Raw genomic sequence first — 23,211 nt, 5'->3', positions numbered from 1 at the left:
CCACTAACCCAAATGGCGGGGAAGGGGGGACAGCCCAGCCTGGGCCATGGCCATCCCTGCTGTGGGGGGTGATGTGAGGCACCTCGACCATGTCCTCAAGGACAGCTCCAGGATTGCGGAGCCATGGGGTGTCTCCCTTCCCTGTTCTCCTCAGCAGGTGTTAGCTGTGCGTGTGAGAGCTCACCTGTGTTACCTTCTCACTCTTCTGCACCAACCCAAGTGGTCTTTGGTATCAGAGAGCTCTGGGGGGGTGGCAGAGGGGTCGGTGGAGGGGTGATGGCATGGGGATGTGCTCGCAGGCTGTCGACTGACAGGGCTGGAAGTGGGGCTCTGTGTTCAAGGGACTGCATCACTACCATGGCCTCTGTCATTCAGCAGCAAAGCGAGACCATGGCTGTTCACACTGGGAACTTTTAATTGCAGTTCTATCAGGCTGGTTTTTCTGCCTGGTGAACCTGATCAGGTATCGCCCTTCTGGTACTGAAGTGTCAGGAACCCCTCTGCTGACTGGAGTCTCTGCCTTGTCTCTGTCCAGACTGATGGGTGTATTTGCCCTGTCCTTCTCAGGGCTCCTGGGGACATTCAACTCCTCACTCTGAAGTCCCCTTAAAAGCTGAAAATCTCTTTGCAGACATGACTGTGGTTACCACCACAGTGACCCCTCTTGTTCCCCAGTGCTGGTGGTCCGAGCATCCCTGCTGTCTCCCTCCCACCTTCCTCAGAATCACAGAATCATTTTGGTTGGAAAAGACCTCTAAAATCATCGAGTCCTACCTTTGACCAACCTTGTCAACTAGACCAGAGCACTGAATGCCAGATACAGTGGTTTCCTCAACCCACTCTGCCTTGGGGCAGCAGCACATCCCAGGATTATCCTCTTTTATTTTTTATTACACATATTATTTATGACTATTTATGATTTCCCATGTCCATGGATATTGTTACTTCCTACAAACAAGCTCCAGGAAAAGCAATGCAGCACTGGGATCTAGTCAAGAACAAACAAACCAGACCGTGTGTGTCAGACCCACTGGAACTCACCTCATGTACAAACCATCCTTAAGGACATTCGCTTAGAACTGTTGGTCTTTTCTCAACGCTCTTTGTAACAAAAAACTTTCCTCACTGGGGACAAGCAGAGATGATTTGCCATGGACCCTGTGCCCAGCTGTGGATTGTTCAGCCCCACCACTCCCCTCCACTGCCCCACGTCTGTGTCGGGACCTGGTGATACCACGGGCTACGGGGATATTTTAGTTGTCCCTAAACCAGGGCACTGCAATTATGGCTTTCCCAAGTTTTTAGCTGAGCTTAAAAGAACTCCAAACATGCTGAGGTTGGGAAATGGTTGGGTAGGGGGAGAAAGAGGGTCAGCAAGACATTAATTAACTTTTCCTTGGAGCGATACCATGGAGAGGAAGAACAGAGTAGGAGTCGTAGGAGTTGTATATTTTAAAAAAAACTAAGCAGAAAGAGAACATTTTAGTGCTTGATTTAAGTGTGGTTTGTGATGATGGTGGGTTAAGGTTGTTCAGAGCTCTCCTGTGCATATCCAGCCCTTAAGGCTAAGCATGAATTAATTATAGCTCATTTTTGTTATAGTTACAGTGTTCTCAAGATGTACCTTGTTGCAGAGTTGTTAAAGTTGGCTTTTAACTTCAGCTTGGCCTCGGCACTGGTTTTATTTGTGGATCTCCAAAGTTTTTCTGGAAATGAGCCTGTTCCCAGTGAGCACAAAGCACCTCTTACCTGGAGCACCTTGCTCTCCTGGCACAGCCCACTGAGGGCCTGCAGTGCTCTTCTCCCAAGGAACAAACTACAGGACAAGGAGAAACAGCCTCAAGTTGTGCCAGGAGAGGTTTAGATTGGATATTGGGAAAATTCCTTCCTGAAAAAGGCTCGTCGAGCCCTGGCACAGGCTGCCCAGGGCAGTGGTGGAGTCCCCATCCCTGGCGGAATTTAAGAGCCTTATGCATGTGGCACCTGGGGACATGAGTTAGTGCTGGCCTTGGCAGTGCTGGGCGAATGGCTGTGCTCTTAGGGGGCATTTCCAACCCACATAATTCCATGATTCTGTAAAACCCACAGTTCTCTGCTCAAGCTGTTCCACTGCGTGTTTTTAGCAGAGGGACAAGGCTGGCACTGGTGCTTTCCCTCACAAACTGGGGCTGGGCACTGCACTTCCCATCCCCTGATCACCTTTGCTGTGCTCCTGCCTTGTAACCTCTGCGACCCAACTCCTCCGTCCTCTTCGTCCCGCAGGTCCCCTTTGTCTCTGGACCCTTGTCCCATAGGTCTCCAAGCGGAGACCTCTTTGTCCTCTCCCTGCAGACCTGGAGCCAGAGATGGGCTCTTTTGTTTTGCTGTTTGATCTGTGTTTGTGTTTTCTCATGTGCCTCCTTTCCAGCTGATTCCAGTTTGGAGCTAGGTTAAACTGTGCAAAATACTGTTTAAAAGAAAAAGAGAAAGGAACTTGTCAAGATGCATTTGTTAGATCACGTTTAAAATGAAACAGAATTGAAGGTAGTTTTTGTCCAAGGAAGGGGAGGCAGAAAAGCCGTCAAGCCGCAGGAGAAAGCCCCTCCTTTGTTGTCCTTCTGACATTGAAGTGTAATTTTTCATGGTTATTTGGACTGGAAAATGGGGGGAAAGGGAGAGATGGGCTTGCGATTATTTCCCATAAATGACAACACAATCACATCACGCTCCACTACAAACATGCTCAAGGAATTTGCCTTTTTTTTTATATTTCATGTGTGAAAATAACAGCAACCGTTCTAGTCTTGCTGAAATTCAAGGGGACAAGTCCCTGTTGGATTCCATTGGCTTAAAATCTAGCCCAGTTTGCATAAAAGATGAACAATCTTGTTCCAGGGACACAGAGAAGGCAGTGCTGTCCCAGGGAAGGGGTGCTTTGGTATGGGTGCCCCATTCCTATGAGTGTCCAAGGCCAGGCTGGGAGGGGCTTGGAGCACCCTGGTCTAGTGGAAGGTGTCCCTGCCCATGGCAGGGGATTGGAACAAGATGATCTTTAGGTCCCTCCCAACACAAGCATTTCATGACTCTCTGATGGCTCTGTCAGCTGATCTAGCCATAGCCAGCCGTTTCTGTGTGTCAGTGAAAGCAGCAGAGATGCTCCAGCCATGCTCTGGAGTGGATCTGTCTGGGAAATAAGTGTAGTTAATCCAAGGTACATGTAGGATAATATTCTTTTCCTGCAGCCCTTTGTCAGGTGGGACTTACCCACCAGCTTTGCACCCAGCTTTGCACCCAGGCTCCAGCTCCATGGCATTCCTCTCAGAACCTGTGCCTAGTGCTGCCTTGCTACCGTTTGGAGTTCTGCTTTTCCTTTGAGGAAAACAGTGGGAATAAACAGGTTGATGTAGAGTAATCCTGTTAGGAGCTGGCATGGGGGATATTTGAGCACATATATGCATCTGGAGTGGGAGCTGAGGTCAAACCCCCATCCCAGGCTCTGCCTCTGCTCTGTTCCCACAGCCAAGTGCGCTGTGCCCGTGTGCACGGTGTGAGGTGGGACCACCCTCTGTGTGCCTCTTGGTGACCCTTTCTGAGCCAACAGCACCAGATCCTGCACGGTGGCCCTGGCACAGCTTGGGGACAGCTGAGCCCCTCCTGGGTTTCCAGGGCCTGGAAGGGCATCAACTCCTTGCAAACCACCCTCCTCCTCCATACGGACCCAAACCCTGGCACCTCCTCTCCCAGGGCCCCAGGAGGACTCATGTTTAAGCTGCTTGAAAGCAGTCAAATTTCTGAAACAGGCCGGGTGGGGGGGAACCCTGCAGCGGGGGCTGCCCCTCGCCAGCTGGCAGCACATGGCAGTGCCAGCATGGTGTCTGTGCCATACAGCCATCGGCGTCACCTCCCCAACAGCCACAGCGTGCAGCAGTCAGCCAGGCCTCAGTCCCGTCTCTCTGCGGGCTTTTTCGGCTACTTATCCTGAAAACCGGAGCATCAGGGATTCTTTTTGTTCCAAAGGAGAGACCCTGTGTACAATTAAAACTTGTTTCTGGTAAACCTCATTCCAGGAAAGATGAGCTTTTAACAAAAGGCTTTTGACAGCTGCAGGGTATTTCATTTTTTTAATGCCGAATGAAAAATCAATACATTTTTCTAGGTTATACATATTCAGAACAGGCTTGATATTTCCATTATAATGGAAAATGGGTGTCTGCACATCTCGCCTGTCAGAGCTGCACCGCCGCATTTTCCAAGCCACTGCTAAATATTTCAAACCTGATTTGATTGTGGTTCATGACAGCTAATGTTTCTCAGCTCTCAAGCCTGCCGGAGGGTGGAGAGGCAGTGCACGCTCTTTCTCTCCCATCCCTACATTTCCACCACCCCTGAAATGCCCCTTATCCCTTCAGATAAGAGATCTGAGTTTGTTAAGGAAAACCTGACTGTGAGAATGAGAGGTGAGAGGTCTTGGGCTGTTCAAGCTAGTCTGGATCCCATCAGCATTTGCCGACTTCTCCAGCCCTCAAACTTGTTGTGTTGGGCAGGGGCAGATGGCAGGAGCATGGTCCTGTGCGACAGTGCACAGCTATTCAGGCACATTTCAGTGTGTAACTGAGTCAGAGGTTCCCTGACCTCTGCAGAAGTCAGATACTCGTGATTTTCCAGACTCTTCTCCTGCTCTTCCCCCACTCCCCTGCAGTGAACGGTTTAATTTTAAATTAAAAGGAAATACCGCTTTCTAAAATGATTTATTCATGAAGGAAGCAAAGACTCTTCCTAGGATTTTGCATGGGGCAGGTGGGATGTGATGGAAAAGCAGCTCCTTGGGCTCCAGGGGCTGCTCTTGCTCGCTCTTAGTATTGACCTGAGCCCTGGCAGTTGGAAAATTCCTTTTAAAAGTTATTAATAAAGCATCATGGACTTGGGGATGGAGCTCTGGCAGGGAGACGCATGCACAGCATGTGTTGTTTGGATTTCAGGAGGACATGATTCCCCCATACAAATCTCACAACAGCTCTTGAACCTCTGAAGTCCCAACGGTGTGTGCAGCTTTGGAGGGCTGGGGTGTCAGGTGGTAAGAAAAGGGTCATGGTGATTTGGAAGTAAATTCCCTACATCTCCCTGACCACGGCTCATTCAGCCTCAGGAGCTGACCTTGGCATGGTCTGCACACTCAGCTGCAGGTGGGGGTCCTGTGGGAATGATGGGTGGTTGGCTGCCTTCACACAGGTGTTTGCTGTCAGACCTGCGCTGTGCTGCAGAGCTGCTGCTGCGGCTCAGCAGCCACAGAGCTGTCATCGGAGAGCGTGGGCACAGGCCTTTCAGGAGCAGGAGCTTCGCTGCTTTTATCGTCAGTGTTGAGGTCTCCTTGCCAGAACCTGGGTCAGACACAGGTGTGAGCCCCACATGCACTGAAGGCGAGTTCTCAGTGGGTTGGAGCCAGCAGAAAGGCTGCTCTCCCCACCATCCCTGGGCTCAACAGGAACACCAGTGGCTGCCACATAGGCCAGGCAGAGCGTGGTGAGCAGAGCTGCCTCAGCCTTCCAGAGAAGTCTGCTGGAAGGGGATCACGAGGCAGCTGGAGTTAACGCCTCCTGTTCTCTGGGGCTCCATGCCAGAGGCCCTGGGAGCAAAGAGCTGGACAGGGATGGTACCAGGACCTTCCCCATCTAGTTCAGAGCCTCCCTGGGCAGATGTGTTGGACTCTGCTCCCTCCCCATCCTGCTTTTAAAAAATAACTCTTCCGAAAAAAATAGCTTGGAGTGGAGCAAGAGAAGGGTTCAGATCTGGATATGCTCCCTGCCCCCCTGCCCAGCACAGGGTGTTGAGCTGGGAGCAGGTCATGTCCTCAGAGAGGAGTGTTCCTGGGGTTGGGGCTGGAGAGTGAACACTGGGGAGTGCTGGGGATGTGGAGGCTCAGCCTAGGCTGGTGGGGGGTGGACACAAAGGACTACAGCCCCAGCCATGCCGGGGACTTGCATTTGTAGCCTTGTTTTTTAATAATTTTCTCCCGTTATTGGTATTCATAGCTCACATTTTTCCGGTTACTGTCAGCCTGGGCTTTCATCCATTTTAAAGAGCTATTTTTTCCCCTGTTGATGATGATGATGGTATAAAGACAGATGGTGTAACTGCTTATGAATGTCCTATTTTATTCCCCTCGAACCAGACAGCGCACTGGAAGACGTGTATTATTTCCACATGCTCAGGTTTAGAGCCCAGACAGCGGCTGAGCCCGGCTTGCCCTTCCTCTTCCTCCCATGCCGATGCTGACACCTCCGGGTCGCAGCCGGCAGTGCCGCCGCGCCGGGTGCCCTTTGTTGTTCAGCCGGGCCGGGAGCTCCTGCCTGGGGGTCTCTGGGCTGGGGGCCAGGGCTGAGCGATGGTGGGGCCGGGGCCAGGGCAGCGTGTGACGGCCGTGGGTGATGAGTTATGTGCAGTGGGGTGCGGGCTATGGGCCATGGGAGATGGAAGCCATCTCCTCACCCTGTCCAAGGGGGCCAGGGAGCATCTGAGCCAACAGACAACACTCCGTCTAGAGAGAGGTTAAAATGATGATTTAAATAAAATGTAGAAACCCATTAAAGAAAGTTTTTAATAAAACCAGCTAAAATCTGCTTCCACAGCAGCCACCCCAGCTGATGGGACGCTCTTGCCCTACTTGAAGTGGTTTGAAGGCATCAGGGTGGTGGGGTTGTGTTGGGGGTGATTTGTTGTGGTTTTTTCCCTAGAGTGGAAAAAAGATTGGAATTTTAATTTCTGAAACGTGAACCCAGCTGCTGGTTCACAGCCCTTCTCCCAGCAAACTCAAGCACTCGGCTCATGTGGCAGACTGCCCGTCTCACCCCTCCATCAGTGATTAGTGTCTTTCTACATGTTGGGTGCCTTTGTCAGCACTGCCACCCCTCTCACTCTGGAGTACTATTTTCCCAGGGAAAGCCCATGGGATCCCTACAGCTCTCAAGAGTTCACAGCTTTTAAAAGAATGAAAGGGATAGAGCATAAATCACCTCATATCAGCTGATCTTTGGATGCCTTTACAAGTTCCTCCCCAGTTTAGGCTGACACATCCTCAAAGGGCACTGCTGAGTATCTGCAAGCTCCTAATACGTATTTTTAATCTGAATTTCTAGTCCTGTCTTTGTTAAGGGGAAGGGGAGGGATGATGTTTGAACTGGTTAGGGTGATTCAGGTAAACCCCAGGATAGCCTGTGATTTACCATGACCAGATAATGCGAGTTAAAATTATAAACTATGCTTTCTAAAAAATTATATAATGGCCTAGAAGTGCTGTTTAGTCCAGTGGTGGGATAACTTATCTCTGTCAGTTATAGGGACTGTACATAAATACCCAAAATAGTAGATGATAATGTAGCTGTTATACCCTGGTATAACAGCCACAGCGCTCTCACTCCCAGTGTCCCACCTGACGAGGTGCCTTGGCTTGGAGCTGGACTGTGCTGGGTCGACATGCTCCATGCCTGGCCTTGGCACATTGGTGCTGTTGTCACAGGCTCTGCATTTTGTTCTGAGCTTTCAGCCTTCACTGAGTATTGTCTCTCCTCTGTGCTTTTGCACCTGTGTGGTGCTGCCAGGGATGGCAAACTCTTCCCCTGACTGGGATGAAGGCAGAACCCTGAGCAGGTTTCCCCTGTGCCTCGTGTCCAGGCCATGGCTGCAGCAGAAAAGTTGCTCCGAGCTCAGTTTGAGCAGGAGGGATGTGATGTGTCTGCAGTGAACTCAGGCATCTCAGTGACCAGGGTGTCAGTGCTGTGCTGTGTCACTGGGGCTGAAGAGCTTGAGATGAGGATGAGAAGGAAGGATGAGGCTGAATGTGCTGGAGGCTCCAGCCAGTCCCTCATGCTTCTCTCATCCATGATGTGGCTGGGTAGACCCTTCTTGTGAGAGAATCATGTCACTGTACACGACACTTCAGGGGACCTCTGTATCTCCAGGTGGTAGCAGTGGGCAAGATTCTTCATTTTGTCTTCATCTCTTGCTTCTTTCCTCTAATTTATGCCTTGACCAGCAAGCAGGTGTGTTGGGAGAACACTGAGTGATGTTGATACCTGCCATACAACACTTGTGCACAGCCTTGGCTGTTGCTCTTACTCAATGGCAGCTACTTACTCTTCTGTTCTGCCTTTGATGTCTGTGTTACACTTTCTGCTTCTCTTGTTTCAGAAGAACCCAGTGAAGATGTGGAAGGGCCCAACGAAACAACCGGTGATGCTGAGGAGCCTGCCAAGGAGCAGGAGAGTGGAGGGGACAAGGACCAGAGTAAATGGACAGGTATGATTCTGTGATACAGCAGAGGTGGTGTTTGGTTCCTCTTTTTTTAAAATCCGGGGGATGGGAAGAGCAGTGTCCGCAAAACCCTTCCTTAATTAACCACAACATGGCATTGTCAGTGTCAGTGTGATGCGTCGTCCTCTGTGAAGGCTTTGAGTGTAGCTTCATGACATACCCAATAGTTTGAGTCATGGTGGGTCATGCATCCCCCCCTCCCAGCCCCAGACTGGTGCTGGGCATTGTGTGCTCCAGAACTGGACCTGGGCAAGGGGATTGGCAGCTAGGAGAGGAGGAGGGAAAAGGAGACAGCCCTCGTGGCCCTTGTGGCAGCAACCAGCACAAGGTAGGATTAATCATGTCTTTTGGTGATTCTGTGACTGTCCCCCTGTGGAGAAGGTCATCTCTCCCCTCAGCTGGCCCTTGCTGACTGCTTCAGCGTGGGTACAGGACCTGAGGCACTGGAGGTGGCACTCAGTTTCCTTGGCCCAGGACGGAGCAGTTCTGACTCCTGGGTCCCATTTCTCCATGCTGGCCTGCTCGGTTGGCAGGCTTGGGGTTGGTCAGTGTGATGCCTCAAGTCTGCACAGAGACAGACCCTTCTTCCAGGCAGCTTTCTTCTTTTGCTTTCATGTTTGCCTCTTGGTGAGCCCCAGACAAAAATACTTTGTTTTACATGGTCTTCACAAGGATGGAATGTGGTGTTTCGTGTCTACAGTTCTAATCTCAGCCTGTCTCGGTCTCAGTCAGTGGAAGGTGTGTCCTGATGGGCAGAGAGAACAAGCTGGGCCTAACTGCTTGTTGAAGATTGTGCTCTCAGTATGGGCTGCACTCAAGATTGCTCTGTGTGTTCCTCCCTGTCACAGACCCGTTCTTAACCCAGAAATACGGATTTTGTTTGGCTCTAGGTGGTTTTTAGTCTCATGCAGGATTTTGTGATCCTGAGCATAAGCACTTTGTGAAGTGTCACAGAAAGAGGTAAGTATTATTTATCGATTACACCTCTTCAGGGGTAAGTAGGGCCATTTGCCCAAACCTGGAGCGCTTAAAAAGGCTGATCTATTTGAAAATTTTTATATCTCAAACTATGTAAGGAAAAAAGAGGAACCTTCTTTTTAAACCCTTTACTGTCCAGAAGCTCTGGATTTGGATGGGTTTAGTTCTTCAACATGCTAGTGAAATTCCTACGACAGTGTTTGTCAGACAAGGAGCAGATCAGAAATGGGATGGCTCCATAGGGTCTGCAAAGGGAGCTGTGTGTGGAGAGTATGCAGAATGGACATGTGAACCCACAGAGCGTGGGACCAGCCTTGTCTGGAGCACAGCCTCAGCATGGTGTGTGATGTGCCGATGCTGAACTCAAGTCTTGCTTGCAAACACATAACACCACCACCCTGAACATTATAATGTTACCCAGTGTTGCTGTCTGGCAGGTGTGCGAAGGAGGCACCACACCTCAATCATTTTTCTGACCTTGAGGCCCCCTCGAGGAACATGGCTGTGTTGCCGGGTCCTTCTGAACCTCAGACATGGGAAGGAATAGAAACTGGATCAGATTATTCCTGGCAGCAACAGAAGAGCCAAGTACAGGGGCATGAAAATGCCCCAGTACCAGTGGGGCTGTGAGCAGAGAGGGGAGCAGGCAGTACCAGGAAGCTCTTGCTGGAGGAGGAGGAGGAGGCTGCTGGCACTGAGACGATGTGCAGCAGGGTAAGGCCTGTGACCATGGTGTCATAAGACTGAAGAGCACGAAGCCTTCTTTGCATTCACTTTCACTAAGCAGAGCAGCACAACCCATGTCAGAGTGGCACGGTGGGGAGAGCCAGTCCCCCAGCTGCCAGGGAATGGGCTGCAGAGCACTTGGTAACACTGAACATTGTCCCTGACCTTCTGCATCGTACCTGGGTGTTGGGAGAAAATGCCTGGAGCATCTCAGACCTGCCAGCTGCTCTGTCTTGTGCTGTGCGGAGGAGAGGGGAGGTACAGCAAGGGACAGACATGGGGCTTGTCCCCAGCCGAAGGAGTGGCTGGGGAACCACACACCTGCCAGCTCCATTTGCCCCAGATTTTCCTGGGAATTGACCAAACAACTGTTTGTAAGTGCTGATGGGAAGATAATGAGATGAGGAACAGTCGACACAGATTTGTCAAGAACAAATCATGTCAACACGACCCAATTTCCCTCTGTGTGAAGAAGGTCCTGTTTGCAGTCAGTGTCTCCTTGGAAGGCTTTCCATGCCGCTTTTCAAGACAGGCTGAAAGAAGCACAGACACTGTGTGGGTGACAATGTTGTGCCATGGGTGGGTTTCATCAGCACGGGAAAGCTCTCCGTTCCTGAGCTGGGGTGTGGGGAAATGTGGGGAGCAATTTCAGAAACCCCAAACAGTAGGCATGACCCAGAACAGAGCAACATCAGCTGGGAGGAGAAAATGTAATGAACAGGCTTATTTGACCCAAAAAAAGACCAAACAGGAGGACAAGATAAGTCTTCTTGTGCATTAAATGCTTCTGAAAGGAAGGAAATAATTTGTTCTTCATGTTGAGGATACAGACAACAAGACACAATGGACTTAAATTGAAGGGAGAAAGATTGAGGTTAGATAATAAATTTAAAAAAAAAAATCCTGCATAGCCTGTGAAGCACTGGAGTGGGTTTTCTGGGAAGGTTCCTCAGAGGTCTTTCAAGAAGATTAGAGGAGCTGCTGTCAGGAATGAGGCAGGCACAGTCTATCCTGCTTTGGATGGACTGGCTGACCTTCGGAGGAGCCTCTGAGCCAGGCGACTCTGTGAAGGTGGAGATGGGGGCGGGAGAGGTGCAGGCTCAAAGCCAGTGACTGGCGTGTGGAAGGGGAGGGGAACAGACCCGTTTGCTGCTCATCACCTTCGATTTGATCATTATGTTCCTCAGCAATTTGCTCCCCTTTGTGCCTCGGTTTCCTCACTGCGCACAGGGGGTTTATTTCTCCCACTTTCTTAAAGGTTTGTGAGATCTGTAAGGAGATGCTGAGTTCCCTTGCCCAGCTCCCTGCCCTGCTGCAGAGGTGAGGGGCTGCACCACGGTGGATATGGCCCAGGTGCAGCCTGCACGGGGTCAGTCTCAGCACCAAGGGGAAAAATTCTGTTTTCATTGCAAATTTGTTGAAATGTTTCAGCTGCAAGATAAATTTATCGATTCGTTCTTTGTGTTTATTTTAAAATGGAATAATGTGAAGCAGAAACATTTCTTAAGGTGATATTTTCCAGTTGAGTATACACGTGGAAAACTCCATCCCAAATAAGGACTCACTGGATCTTGATTTTCGCAGAATTCTCTGTAGCTCCTAGAAGGTTCTGGAAGATGGCAGTGCCTCCACGCTGGAACAGAGAGTTGCTCTGTGCCCACCTCTGTGCTGGAGTAGGGAGATGCTCTGTGCCTGATGGCTCAGCATTAGACATTATCTTGTCATGACTAATGTGAGATTTACCACAAGCAAACCAGCAAGGGGAAAAGGTATTGTGGCTGGTCCTGACTACATTTTTAAGGCAGGATGTAGATGATGGGTACTCAGCTGAAGCCAGGATCAGGCCAGGACAGACCAGTGCAAGGCCTCTGAGGTTCAGGGTGGTGCTGGTCTGTGTCTCTGATTGAGAAGCCCATCACCAGCAGTGACCTGGCTACCAGAGACCTCCTTAATGCACTGTCTGTTGGGTACTCAGAGAATATCAGGGGTTTTTCCACAAAAACAAGAAACAAAGTCTACTTAAAATATAGATTGAAATGAAATCTTTCTAGAGGACTGGCCTGAAGGGCTTTTATTTTTGTTAATGATTTTTTTTTTTTTTTTTAATCCATGATGCTCACCTAACAGAGCAATTAGTGCAATGGAGCGTCCCTGATTCAAATCCGTGGTAGATTGCTATTAAAGGAGGTATTAATGGGCTGCCGAGAGCTGGGAAATTGTTGCAGAAAAGTGTGTTTATGGACTATGGTGCTGGCAGGCATGATTTCAATCGGCTTTGACATGTTTAACATAAATGTATACTGCACAGCTCCTGCAGTTTATGAATAATTCCTACAGGCCGACTGCCTTTCTAATTACTGAAATTGAAAAAAACAGGTCAGGCACATCCTGACGGAAATCTATTCCTGCCCCTCCCCCCGGCTGCTTTTTGCTGCTTTTTTAATATCTGGCGTTTGTGGAGCACTTAATGGTTGGGATGTTCTGGGGGCTTGAGAGGCTGGGAGGAAGGGGACGAGGGGCGTGATGGAGCCACTCTCAGCACTGGCGCCTGCGCCAGGGAAACCTTGGAGAGGGGATGGGAAGCTGCCTCTAACTGTGTTTTTCCAAGGATATACAAAAGGCTCCTGGGAGGTAGCTCCAGGTGGCTCCATGCACTGGCTGGCTGGGCCTGGGGCATACTGGGCTCAGGCAGCATCCACGGTGCCAGGGGAGCTGAACTGGGCTATGGGGCCGCAGGGAAGGTCTGTGGTGCCCGTGGTGACAAGCAGCACTGCCTGCACGTGCCCCTGGTGCTGCCTGGCGTCTCACCGCAGCGTCTGCTGGGTGCTCTGTGTTCGTACGGAGCGAGGCAGGGAAGTCTGGTGGCAGCCGGGGCTTCTGGGTACTGTGATATGAATATTTAATAGCAATTCAGCTGTGGGTACTCACTGCAGGCAGGAAGGTATGACACAGCATTAGAAAAACAAATTATTCGGCCATTTTCAGGGCCGGAGCCGTGCGAGGCGGCAGCGAGGGCGGGTGCAGAGTGCGCGTGCCGAGCGCGGGGGGTGTTTACCTGTCGATCGTGTTGTTGTCAAACACAGAGCTGAGAAATGCTGTAGAGCAACTGGCAGTGCACAGGCCTGGTAGTGTGGCTACAGCAGCTGATTAGAACGGAAGGTACGTTCAGGGAACGAGGAATTAAACAGATGGTATTTGAGGAGGAAACGTTGGCCCACGTGTTACTGAGGAGGGGGCAGCGCTGTGGCACCGCTGGGGGCCCTGTACCCTTCCCTGAGGGTCCCGGGGAGCTCTGGGTGCTCCTGGGTCATGGCAGTTCCTGGAGAATGGATGAAACAGATAAACCAGCTCTGGATTTCGGGACAGCCGCAGGTGCTGTAAGGGCCCAGGGCAGTGGCCGTGGGCATTGCCAGCGGAAGGCTGTGCAGCATGGCAGTGGCTCCAGCTGGTCCGAGGACTCATGATGCTGGATGATGGCTCTGAGAACACATCAAGGCAGTTTGGGGCAAGCGGCACCACCAAATACAGAATGTTATTTTCCATCGAGCAGTGAAAGCACAGTTCCCTGGTCCCACTGAGAAGTTTCCCAGGCCAGTGGCTGGACTTTGCAACAGGGAATTTTTCGGAGGCTGGGGGGAGGGTGGTGTTTAAATCAATGGCAGTAGCAGAAACCCCACTGTAAATTTCTAGGGCAAGTGGCAAGCTGGTTTACGGAATGCAGGGAGATGAGAACCTCTAGCTTACGGAAAGCAGCATGAATTAATAATCATTTAATTGGCTTTTCCATTATGTTGCTGGGTTGGGAGATGGAAGTTTAGATGAAGGGGCTGTCAGTGGTACTTTAGCTAAAAGATTCTGATGGCTGAGAGGTGGGTGGCAACTCCCTTCCCACCAGGATGGAGAGTAGGAGCTTGGGGGACCCATGCTGGCTTTTCCTCTGGAACCAGCAAAGGAAAGGTCCCCACTTTGAAGGAAGTGCCCATATCACCTCTGGATAATGCCAAGGAGGATCTCTCTTCCTCCTCTGAAAAGCAGAAGCTGCTGAGAAGAATGAGAAGATCAGTGGCTCTCCAGAAGTGCTGTGGCAGCACTGTCTAGTCACACTTGGCTTTAGGGGACATAAGTTTAGAAATTTTTAGATTTTAGATTTAGACGTTCCTCTAAATCGTCAAATATGAACTAAATCCATTTAAAGAACCAGAGTATGTAACAGTACTATCCAATATGTAGACATATGTCATACTTTTAAACAAAATTCCCTTTTCTGCCCTGCAAGGCCTGGACCTGGAAGCGAGACAGTGAGCTGTGGTCACTCTACAGGTGGTGTCTCCATTTGCTCCAGTGCCTCACGGCCCTTCGAGGCTGTGGCTCTTTGTACATTTTGAGCCCAGGATGTTCTGTCCTGTCCTCTCTGCACAGACAGAAGGTCCCTCGCCTTGCTGGGAGCTTTGCAGGCAGGTGTTGAGCTGCGTCCTCATTTCTCCAGGCAGCAGAGAGTTCTTAATTCCTCTGATCTGTGATGTGGACTGAATGTGTCACTTCATGCATTTGCCTGTTTATCAACAATAAACTTTGGTCTCAGTGTTAAAATTCCCACTTGAGCTGTTAACTCAAAATACTTAAAACAAATATTCCATGAGCATTTTTCAGAACCCTGCACCAAATCAGTTATTCTGGGATCTGGACAATCATCAATAATTCTGGGTTTGAAGGATTAAAGTTATGGGTTGGATCAAGTGCATTTAGTAAAATTGGGTACTTTGGTGAGGAAAAGTACATTTTAATTACCTGTTACTAATTCTAAGCAGGCTACTTCCCAGTAGAAAGGAGATGAGAAAATACCCTGTCATGACTCCCAGGGTTGCAGCCGGTGTTCAGCAGCCTGTGGGTAGCTGATGGTTGAGCTGAGTTCGGTCACTGCATCCAAAAACATCCCACCGGTGAGCAGCTGGTGCAGAAACACAGGGAGCCCCAGTCACCACCTGGGGCAGAGAAGTCTAAGGGGACCTGAAGCCATGACTGTCACTGTTCCAGCCTGGCTCAGGGCTGGAGCAGGGCTCACATGGCCACCTGACTGTCCTGACAGACCTGGGGTCTCCAGCAACCAGTCCCAATGTCCAACTGCCTGATCAGGGCTGGCGCTTCAGTGTCTGAAGTCACACTGAGGAGTGGACCGTGTCAGCTGTGATCAGGCTCCTGACCAGGGCTGCTCACATCACACAGGGCTCAGGCAGGGTGTTTTAAGGCAGGGTGGTCCTTTGCCTGCCACAGTGCCAGCTGTCAGTGGTGATCTCTGCCTCCCCGAACCCTCCAGGAGGGATTGCATTCCTCAGCAGAGGAGCAGCGAGGTGGTGCCATGTGCCCAATGCTCCAAGCATGCTTATTATAGGAAGCAAGGAAGGCCAACTCTGACTCTGCAGACACCTTTAACCCCTTTCCACTTCTGAAGCCCAGGGAGGGTCTCGGTTCAAGCAGTGGGCTGAGCAGAGCAACCTGTCATTCCACAGGGGCAGAAGGATCTGTGTTGGTATCTGTCAGTCAGCACTGACACTGCAAACTTGTTTTACACAAGGAAATGCCTGGTTTGGACATTGTCATGGACTTGGCAGCACAGCAGAGTCCTGTGGTTTGGCTTTCAGATACAGCCAGGACTGTACATCCATGCATGGAGGATGCTGCCCAACCAGGACTGAAGCACCAGGTGTGCAGCTGGCAGCACTGCAGGGAATGAGATCACCTCCAAGCCTACCAGGAGGAACTCAGCAATCCCAGAGCTCCTCCAATCACTGCCTCCCTCTGATACTACCGTTGCCTGTTTGCAATACCTGTTTTCCTTCTCCTGGAACTTACTTTGCCTCTGTTTAACTGAATGCGCAGAGGTTGGGACTGTCAGGGAAGGCAGTTAGAAATGGGGATTGTATTCCCCATTGTGATGTGATACCTTTGGAAATACAGCTCATGCCAGTGCACTGAAGGGTCTTTGGGAAGGAAGCAGTTTCCTGGGATCTGACTGTAACGGCATCTTCTGAAACAAGGAGCAGATACCAGCGGGTTCACAAGGAGAGTAGGAGACGGGGGGAAAAGTGTGGGGGACCGGCCTGAGAATGCTACAGTGCCTTGTTAATCGGCAGCCGATCCATCATATTAAATATCCAGCTGTCAGATATTACCTTTCAAGTGAAAATGAATAACTCCCATTAAGGGCGAAATGGGTTTGAAGTCGATTCGAGACAGATTAAAGTACTGTTATGAATGTGTGTTCGGGGAGGAGGAAACGGGGGCTGTGTATAATATACTTGTCCTTACAGTTTTTAAATAATAGATGTCCCACAAATTTATGTACTGCAGGCGGCCAGGGTTCGGGGGAGGGGAAAGGTCAGGGATGTGCTTCTCCCAGTGCCACAACTCACAGAGTGTTTTGCTGTTGACTTCAGGACTCGTTTGCTTTTCTCTGTTTGGCTGGAATAAAATGGCCTTTCCTCAGCTTGTCAAGGTGTGGGAGTGTCTGGGTCCCATAGCAAGGTCCCACCAAAATCAGGATTTTGGCAGGCCCACGTGCTGGGAAGCACCAGAGATGCACACTCCTCCAGAAGCATGGGCTGAGCCAGCCAGAGCCGTCCCAGCAGTGTCACTGCTGCCAGCATGAGTGCCATTGGTTGGGCTGACAGCTACAACCATCAGCAAACAGGGGACAGCTACAAGGGCATACGTATTCCAGAGTGTAAATGTCCTGGGTGAGCCAAGGGTATGAGTTCTGCCTCACTGAGTCAGTCCAGCTGCCCCTGAAGGTGACACATGGGCCTTCACATCTGGCCAAGAATTAGTGTGTTGGACATAGCCACAGGCCCAGGCCCTCCTGCCCCCAGAACCAGCTGAGATCTCTCTGCTTCTGGTCACCAGTCACACAGTTCCTGTGCTGTGGGAGATCATCAGCAAGAATTAACTGGTTTTTGTCAAGTGTGCATTGTAGGACTTAGTCAGTACTCATCCTCCTCCAGGTCCTTGGGGTGTGTGTCAAGCAGTAAATGGAAGCACTGTCCAACCTAGACCTCTTTTCCTGATGTAAATCACTTTTTGTTGCAGCACCAGCCAGCCAGGCAGAGAAGGAGCTGACGGAGCCTCCAGCATCCTCTAAGCGGATATCGTTTCCCAGCAGCTCTGAGTCGCCTCTCTCCTTTAAATGGTCGAAAACTTCAGAGGAGACCAAATCAGAGCAGGTAAGGCGGAAGAACCCAGCTTTCTGTGCAGGTAATTTGTTTCCAATGTGCCAAAAGCAAAGAATAAAATGGGAGAAGGAGGATGAAAGGCGATAACTGGTGGTCGGATAAGGCATCAAATTATTAAAGCCTGGCTGTAAGAGGAAAGCGGCAGCTGGAACAGCTGTGTGATTCATTTGTCTTCTCTGCAGATGTACCAGTGTCCGTATTGCAAGTACAGCAATGCAGACGTGAACCGGCTGCGGGTGCATGCCATGACCCAGCACTCCGTGCAGCCCATGCTCCGCTGCCCGCTCTGCCAGGACATGCTGAATAACAAGATCCACCTGCAGCTGCACCTCACCCACCTGCACAGCGTGTCACCTGACTGTGTCGAGAAACTCATCATGACGGTAAGTGGCTGCATAGGCAAGTGTGGCTGCCGCCATCCCAGTGTGCCCACTGCCATCCCTGCTAAGGTGAGGAGCAGGGGTGGCTGGGATGGGCAGCTCCGTCACCTCTCAGGGCTCTGCCGTTGAGGTTCATCCCATCCTGATATGTTGTATCTGAGTTTGAGCCCTGTGGAGCAGAAGCATTGAGTGATTTCCCTGTGAAGAGGTTAGGATAAATACAATTTCCTTGACCTGATGAGGTCACTGCATGGGATGGCAGCTTGCACAGAAGCTTCTGGAAGATGGGCAGCTGATGGGATGTATTGTCACATTATACACTCTTTTTTGTTTGGTATAATCTTTGAGACAAGATCATGTCTGCATTTAAGAAGTCATCATCAAGTATATAGAATAAGTTTTTATCTTGTCAATTCTTTTTCTTTGTGATTTTTTCTTGCACTCTGTTTCTGCTTGTTTTCTCCCTTCTTTGCTGATTCCTGGCAGTGGAGGTGAATAACACTGTTTGTTGTAATACTCATGTTCTTTATCAGCTCCCTCCTGTGACATCTTCTGAGCAAGCACACACAGCATGGCCCAGCTGTTCTCTTACAGTCCTCTTGTCTTCTCTTTCTGTCACTCTTCCTCTCTACAACTCCCTGAAAGGAGATTGGAGCCAGGTGGGGTCAGTCTCTTTAGCCAGGTAACAAGTGGTGCGAGGAAATGGCCTCAGGTTGCACCAGGCGAGGTTTAGATTGGATATTAGGTAAAATTTTTTCACAGAAAAGTTTGTAAAGCTCTGGCACAAAATACCTAGGGAAGTTGTGGGGTAACCATCCCTGGAGGTGTTCAGAAATCTTGTGGATGTGGCACTTGTGAACACGGTTTAACCTGGTGGTGGTGCTGGGTTTGATGGTTGGACTTGATGATCTTAAAGGTCTCTTCCAACTTTAACAATTCTGTGATTCTGTGATTCCTCTTGTGACTCTTTCTCAAAGACAGAGTCGTGGAATCACAGGATGGGTAATGTTGGGAGGGACCACCAGTGCTCCTCCAGTCCAGCCTCCCAGCTCAGGCAAGTTCTCTGAGCACTTTGCTCAGGATTGTGTCCAGACAGCAGTTGAGTATCTCCAGGGAGGGAGATTCCAGAGGCTCTCTGGGCAGCCCATTCCAGTTCCTGCTCCATAAATACCTTTATGTTTCTTATCTTCACGCTTTGCTTTACCAACTGCCTGTCTCCTCGGGGTTCAGCAGGATGTGGCTTTGCTCTGCAGGCCACCTGTGTGGCCTACGGAGCTGCCCCATCACAGAGACTGCAGCCTCTGCAGCCTGCGTCTGTTTCACTGGTGCTGCTCAAGTCTGTAGATACCTTCTGCAGGCTTGAACGACTCTTGCTCACCTCTAACTACATTGATGGCAGATGTTTTGACCTTCTTAAGAGCAGCAAGCAAAAGCTGAGCACCTTCCTTAGGCCAGTGTGCATAACTGCTTTGTTCAGGGGAGCTGTTCTGCAGGTGTGGAGTGGTGTGGTTTGAGCCAGGCTGTGGGCAGGATGCGCGGTATGGAGCAGAAGCGTTGGGCTGGTCCGTCCTCAGGCAGGTCTGTGTCCTTCAGGATATGGGGGACTGGCAGGAGTCCCTTGTTTAGCAGTTCAGGACACCCTGCAGAGGAGGTCAGGGACAGTCCCTTAGGTGAGCAGAGCTACTGTGCTGGAGAAGGGCCGGGGGACTGCCGGGATCAGCGGAGACTAGCCCAGCCATGATGCTCATCCTCATGCTTGTTTCTGGTTTCCCCACCTTCCATTGCCACTGGCTCTTTCCTTTGGCACCCAGAGACACATCTGGGGAGGAGGATTGCCTCACCTGCTCTGGGTCTCACACCACAGGGTCAAGAAGGTGGGTCTTTCTGTATTCAGTGACAAATATTTTGAGCAATCAGTACAGTTTGTGCAGAACATGGCAGCATCAGAGGGTCCTAATTTTGCTCATTCTCATGAAGATCCCGTCTCGGTTTGACATGTGAGTCGGGTCTTGGTGTCACCGCAAGGGAATTGCATCCCTGTAACTGGGAGCTGGGTCCCTCTCGACGCAGTGTCACTGTGCTCAGCGTTGGAGGAGGCTCCAGTTAATAACACCTTATCAGACGCCGTTCAGGAACCTGCAGTGTCTAATATGTCTGTTGCCATGGTAACGGCTCCTGCTTGCACTCGGCATCTCGGAGCTGCCTGGTCGTGCTCCCTCCTTTTCATATCAGCGAGCAGCCGGGCTGGCTGTCCCACAGGACCCCCGCATCCTCCCACCGGCCCTGGTGCAGGGATGGGGGCTGGCAAGGCTGGCTGAGGGGAGTGGAGAGCACGCCGTGCCCCACTGCCACACAGGGACAGAGGCTGGGGCTCACACCATTCCCCCGCCTCCTGCAGCTTCCCTTCCACAGAGCTGGTACATGAATGTGGCCAAGTTTGCTCTCCATGGCATCTCAGCCGCTCTGAGTGGGGCCAGGCTCCATCTTTCCCATTACAGCCTCTGCTTGGGCCTGCTCGGCTCCACAGGGCCCCGTAATGAGGGTGAAGTGCAGTTCGCCCGTGCAGGCGATTGACAAGACTGATGGGCTAGAGCTGGGAGAGAGGACAGCCCCTCCTCCCACACTCTGCTTTATCCTTCTGCACATTCCTGTCCCATCATCTTTGCTGTCAGCTTTCTCTTCCTCAGTCTTTCCTGTGTTCCAGCCATCTTTCCATCTTTTTCTTTTCTCCCTTGCTTCAGGAGTCATTCCTGCCCATCCTTGCCATCTCACTTCCCCCTCTTGCTATCTTTACATTTTTTCCCTCTTTCCCATTGTCTTTTCTTATTGCTCTCTCTCTTCTGCTGTCATTCAATTTTTCTCTCTCCCTCCTTCTCGCCCCCTCCCTCTCCCCCCTTTCCCTCTCACTCTCTGTCTCATTCTCCATCTCGGATGAAGGTAATGAAAATAATCGGGCTTCATTAATTCTGAGCCCTGTGAGATGATAGCCATTTGGAGCCATGTTTGCCAATTAGATGGTCTAAATTAGAAGTGACCTTGGTATACTGCCATCGCTTTGCCTCTCAGAGTCTAATGAAGCTTTTCACTCCAGCACCCTCTCTCTCTCTTTGTAATGGAAATTACCTCCTTTGTCTGGTGGGGAACCTTGCCTCCTGTCTGTATTTCCCCTGGTTGCATGGACATGGGGACAGTGATGTATCTCCTCAGACTCCTTGCAGAGGTTTTCTTTTCAGAGCCACATGATTTCGGCATTTTGGGGCATTTTTGGAGGAACTGTCCCTGCGTTTGGTTCCTTGGTCTGCAGACAGCGCAGGCAGGTGTAGTGTGAGGGAAGATGCCTGCTCTTGCTGGCCAAGAGTAATTTTTCGGACATTCCAGCAATATATGGGTGTCATATTGGTGGGTCTTGGGCTCTGAGCCTCCAGCCCTGCCAATGAGCAGTTCTACAGTCAGTTGTTAAAATCCAGTAGAGCCGATGGTGGCAGGAGGTGCGCTTGTCACTGCTGGGGATTGTCTCTGGTGAGGAGTGGGCCCGCTGGTTGTTCTCCAGGATGATAACAGGTCTGTAGGTGTCAGGGCATGTGTCACCTGCTGAGGATACTGGAGGGAGAGGGAGGCAGGAGACGTGGCCCATCAGCCCTTGGGTGCTCTGTAACAGTCCTCCCTGGCCATCCATGGAAATGGCCACTGAAGTGGGGTGTCCCTGCTTGTCCATGGATCTTATAAAGAAATTAAAATAAATTAATTAAAGAATTTTCATTAAAGAAATAAAATAAAGAAATTTCATCTGCTGAAGGGGTCTGAATTTTACCCAAAAGGAAGGGTCCTTGGAAGCAGAGAGGTTTATCCAACAACTTCCATCCTGTAAGGACCCTCTGTGTGGTAACAGCGGGAGAACCAAGAGGGACCTCAGCTGTCAGAACCCCAGGCAATGGTGAGCTCAGACTGTGCAGTCCACAGAGGTGGATCTGGGGTGACTGAGACAGGTACCATGCTGGAAGAGGCTTTGCTGGTGGCTTGTGGGCCAGGAGATGGTGGCTGCAACCATGCAGTGCGTATGGTTTTGTGTTAGAGAAGAACAGCTGTGTGCAGGAGAAGGGAAGGGAGGAGACAAACCACATTTGTTGAACTCACAGCTGTAGGGTTGTGTTTTAGTAACGGCTCACACTGACTGACGTGTTGCTGTTGTGAAACAGTGTTGAGGAGACATTTTAACAGGGAGGCAGGAATCAGGGGCGGGGGGCTGCTGAGTTGAGGAGGGATGCCAAGATGATGTGCTAGGTATTGCCTGCACAGGTGAGAGGGAGGTGGAGAGCATTTGACAGCCACATGTGCTAACATAGGCTGTGCTCCAGATAAACACAGTCCTCTTGATCACTGGAACAGTTAATGCCATGAAATACATCTGCAGTACAAAATGCCATGTCACAGAGCACCCCTCCTGCCTCACCTGCTGGGGGCACTGCACCTTCCTGCCCTGTTGTGCTCCCACTCTTGGGTTATATGAAAAGCAGTCACAGCGTGCCAGGCGAGTTCTGCAGGTCCAAGGATACGGGGTATCCTCAGATAGGTTTGTAGTGTAAAAGGATGAACCCTACAAAAGGGGCAGTCTGGAATTCCATGTCAGTGCAAAGTAATTTGGGACATGCAGCCCCTTTGCACTCCTTGTGTCTTTGCCACCTGCTCGGGGCTGGTCTGTGGGGATGAAGGGACAGAGGGTCCTGCCCTGGATAATGGTGTAGGAAAGGCAGGAGCAGCCTGGATGGATCCAGAGGACCTGAGTGAGTCCAGTTGCTGGTCAGTGCCTTGTTTCCAGGGGTTTGCTCCCCAGGGCCAGCCCCTGTGGCTGCACCGCTGCACTTCCCCACATCCATATCCAGAATTTCTAGTTGCCTTGCACTTTTTCCCAAGATTTTTTCTGTTTGCCTTTGGGATTTTGTGCCTGTAGCAATTTAATGTACCACAGCCTTTTTTTTCTTCCCACCTTTTTTTTTTTTTTCCTGTTTTGTTTTTTTTTTCCTGTGGTGGAGGGAGGGTGGAAGGAAGGGAAGGAATGGTGGCTGTGGAGATGCAGGTAGATAAAGGTAATTACTTAAACACATATAGGGCAAGACTTAGTGGTTTGGAGCCCCAGATTAAGATGCAGAGGAGCATGTGAGGTTGATGATTATATTTCGGGGAGAGTTAATTGACGGAAGGTGAAGGCAGACAAAGAACCGCTGCTTACTGCCTTCTTGAATCCCAATCAGGAATTATGATTAAAGACGCGGCGAGACAACAGAGGCCTGATGAATTGGTGTCTTTTTTTTTTCTTTTTTGCCGTCATTCACACTTGATTGACTTCAACCTTTCAAGTGCAAAAGTCTCTCTTTTCCATTATTATTCATAGCCATCTGAGTTTTTCTAATTAAAGTGTATGAAAACAATTACTGATCCGTCGTACTGAGCATGGTGGTGGGGACGGCTGCTGTACTGTAACGCCTATGAAAAGCCACAGCTCTATAATGATGTGCAGCTGAGGTGTTAGATAATTTTATTCTTTTTCTACTCTGTTGGGGTTTTTTTTAATTTCTCATGATTTATTTTTCATAATTCCTAAAGATCCTAGGAAAGCG

At 50.4% G+C, this 23,211-nt stretch overlaps 1 protein-coding gene across 1 annotated transcript in view; it reads left to right on the top strand.

Annotated features, from left to right (window-relative positions):
• ZFHX3 (zinc finger homeobox 3) overlaps nt 1-23,211 on the top strand; it is a 128,744-nt gene that overhangs the window by 90,839 nt on the left and 14,694 nt on the right. Inside the window, 3 exon segments of the mRNA XM_050311187.1 lie at nt 8,164-8,271; nt 17,074-17,207; nt 17,399-17,599. Of these exon segments, the coding sequence (XP_050167144.1) occupies nt 8,164-8,271; nt 17,074-17,207; nt 17,399-17,599 (443 nt within the window).

This window comes from Myiozetetes cayanensis, unplaced genomic scaffold, assembly GCF_022539395.1.
Source record: "Myiozetetes cayanensis isolate MyiCay16 unplaced genomic scaffold, myiCay2020 scf16, whole genome shotgun sequence".
NCBI lineage: Eukaryota > Metazoa > Chordata > Aves > Passeriformes > Tyrannidae > Myiozetetes > Myiozetetes cayanensis.
This window is presented reverse-complemented; position numbering and strand designations above follow the sequence as displayed.